Below are 1,499 nucleotides of genomic sequence, written 5' to 3' on the forward strand. Positions count from 1 at the left end.
CTTCAATTTTGTATACTTGATCACAATTCGAATTGATGAGACGAAACCTTGCTCTTTCCCTTGCAGATAAATTTAATAAAACATTAGAAACCACTTCCGGTAAATTAAAAACAGAATAAATCTGCTTCTCTCCATCATCCTCTAATGACATTTTTTTATCCAAATTGTGACCAAGAATACAAAACACAAATATTCGAAACTAAACTATTTATTCTTTGCATCATTGATTTACAAATCTCTAACAAAAATTCTCTCAACCAACTTTCTTCCATTAAGAGTTGAACAAAATTGCACAACATCATAATTACGTTGTTCAGCCAACTTGAATCCCTTATCACTCAACAATTGGAATAAAGTCCAAGAACCATTTGTCATAATTCCCTTAAGTTTGGAGACAACTTGTCCATTCTTATTGAAAATTCTCTCAATTCCAGCGTACAAATCTAAATTGGCGCCACTGGTTGGAATTCTGGCAATTCTTTCGCCGGCTGTGGTTCCTGTTGGATATTCGATTCCAAAAACATATTCGAAAACAGAGTCGCTGCACTTGAATTGAGACCAGATTTCATTGCTGCCGTCATCTTGTTCGACACATTTTTCGAGGACAATGAGGAATTGTTGTGGCATCTTTTTATGATTGATTGGTTTTTGTTTTTTTTTGTTGTGAAATTTTGTGAGATTTTGCAGCAGTTTTTATTCGAAAGTTGGATGGACACGAGAATGGCGCAGTGGAAAGTTCACCAGAGCTGCATATTGTAATGGATAGAATGTTGCAGAACAAGGACAAACGCTGGAACTATCGTTGTCCATGACACTTCAATCTCATACCTTGATGTAAGGTTTTGGACAATTGACAGAATAAATTTGGATATGATTGGCCGCAAATTAGATAAATGGTAGGTATGTCACTCACTTTTGTAAATTGTATTATACTGTTGTAATTGTACTACAATTATTTGGACACATGTCAGAAAATCGTAGTGGGTGCCATCATTACAATGAAACTGACTCTTCTCTTATTTGACATATGGTTTGTTCAGCAACACCTCTTCACATAAATTTATTTCAATCAGTTCAACTGAAATATCTCTAGGAATATAAAATTGAACATTGAATATGACCGTAATCCACACATCAAAATACGATAAAACCTGAAAATGCAGATTAGATTGGTGGATGCTTTTCCACACAATTTCAGGATCCAACAAGGAGTTTCAACCGGAGTTCACAATAAAAAAAATGTCAGCATCAGATACTTCCCTGCATCGTGCCAACAGCAACAACAAAGTCACACTAAACGTTGCCATTTGTCAATGCGATATAAAATTCAAACAAATAGACATTAACAAGGAACACATTTCACACATGCTTTCTCCACTCGATTCGAAATTAATTGATTTTCTCGTCTTTCCGGAAATGACACTCTCTGGCTATGTTTTCAAAGATAGGGAGGATATCTTTCCATTCTGTGAGAGATCTGGTCCTGGTGGAGAGTATTT

General features: G+C 35.5%; 1 protein-coding gene across 1 annotated transcript; it reads right to left on the minus strand.

Moving 5' to 3' along the window:
• Positions 1-228: 228 nt before the first annotated feature.
• Positions 229-627, minus strand: NAEGRDRAFT_76172 (uncharacterized protein; the record flags this gene model as incomplete). Its single annotated transcript, XM_002668852.1, has 1 exon — positions 229-627. The coding sequence occupies one exon, from the start codon at positions 625-627 to the stop codon at positions 229-231; it is 399 nt and encodes a 132-aa protein (XP_002668898.1).
• Positions 628-1,499: the final 872 nt, after the last annotated feature.

The sequence above is a fragment of the Naegleria gruberi genome, assembly GCF_000004985.1.
Source record: "Naegleria gruberi genomic scaffold NAEGRscaffold_93, whole genome shotgun sequence".
NCBI classification, from domain to species: Eukaryota; Heterolobosea; class Eutetramitea; order Acrasida; family Naegleriidae; genus Naegleria; species Naegleria gruberi.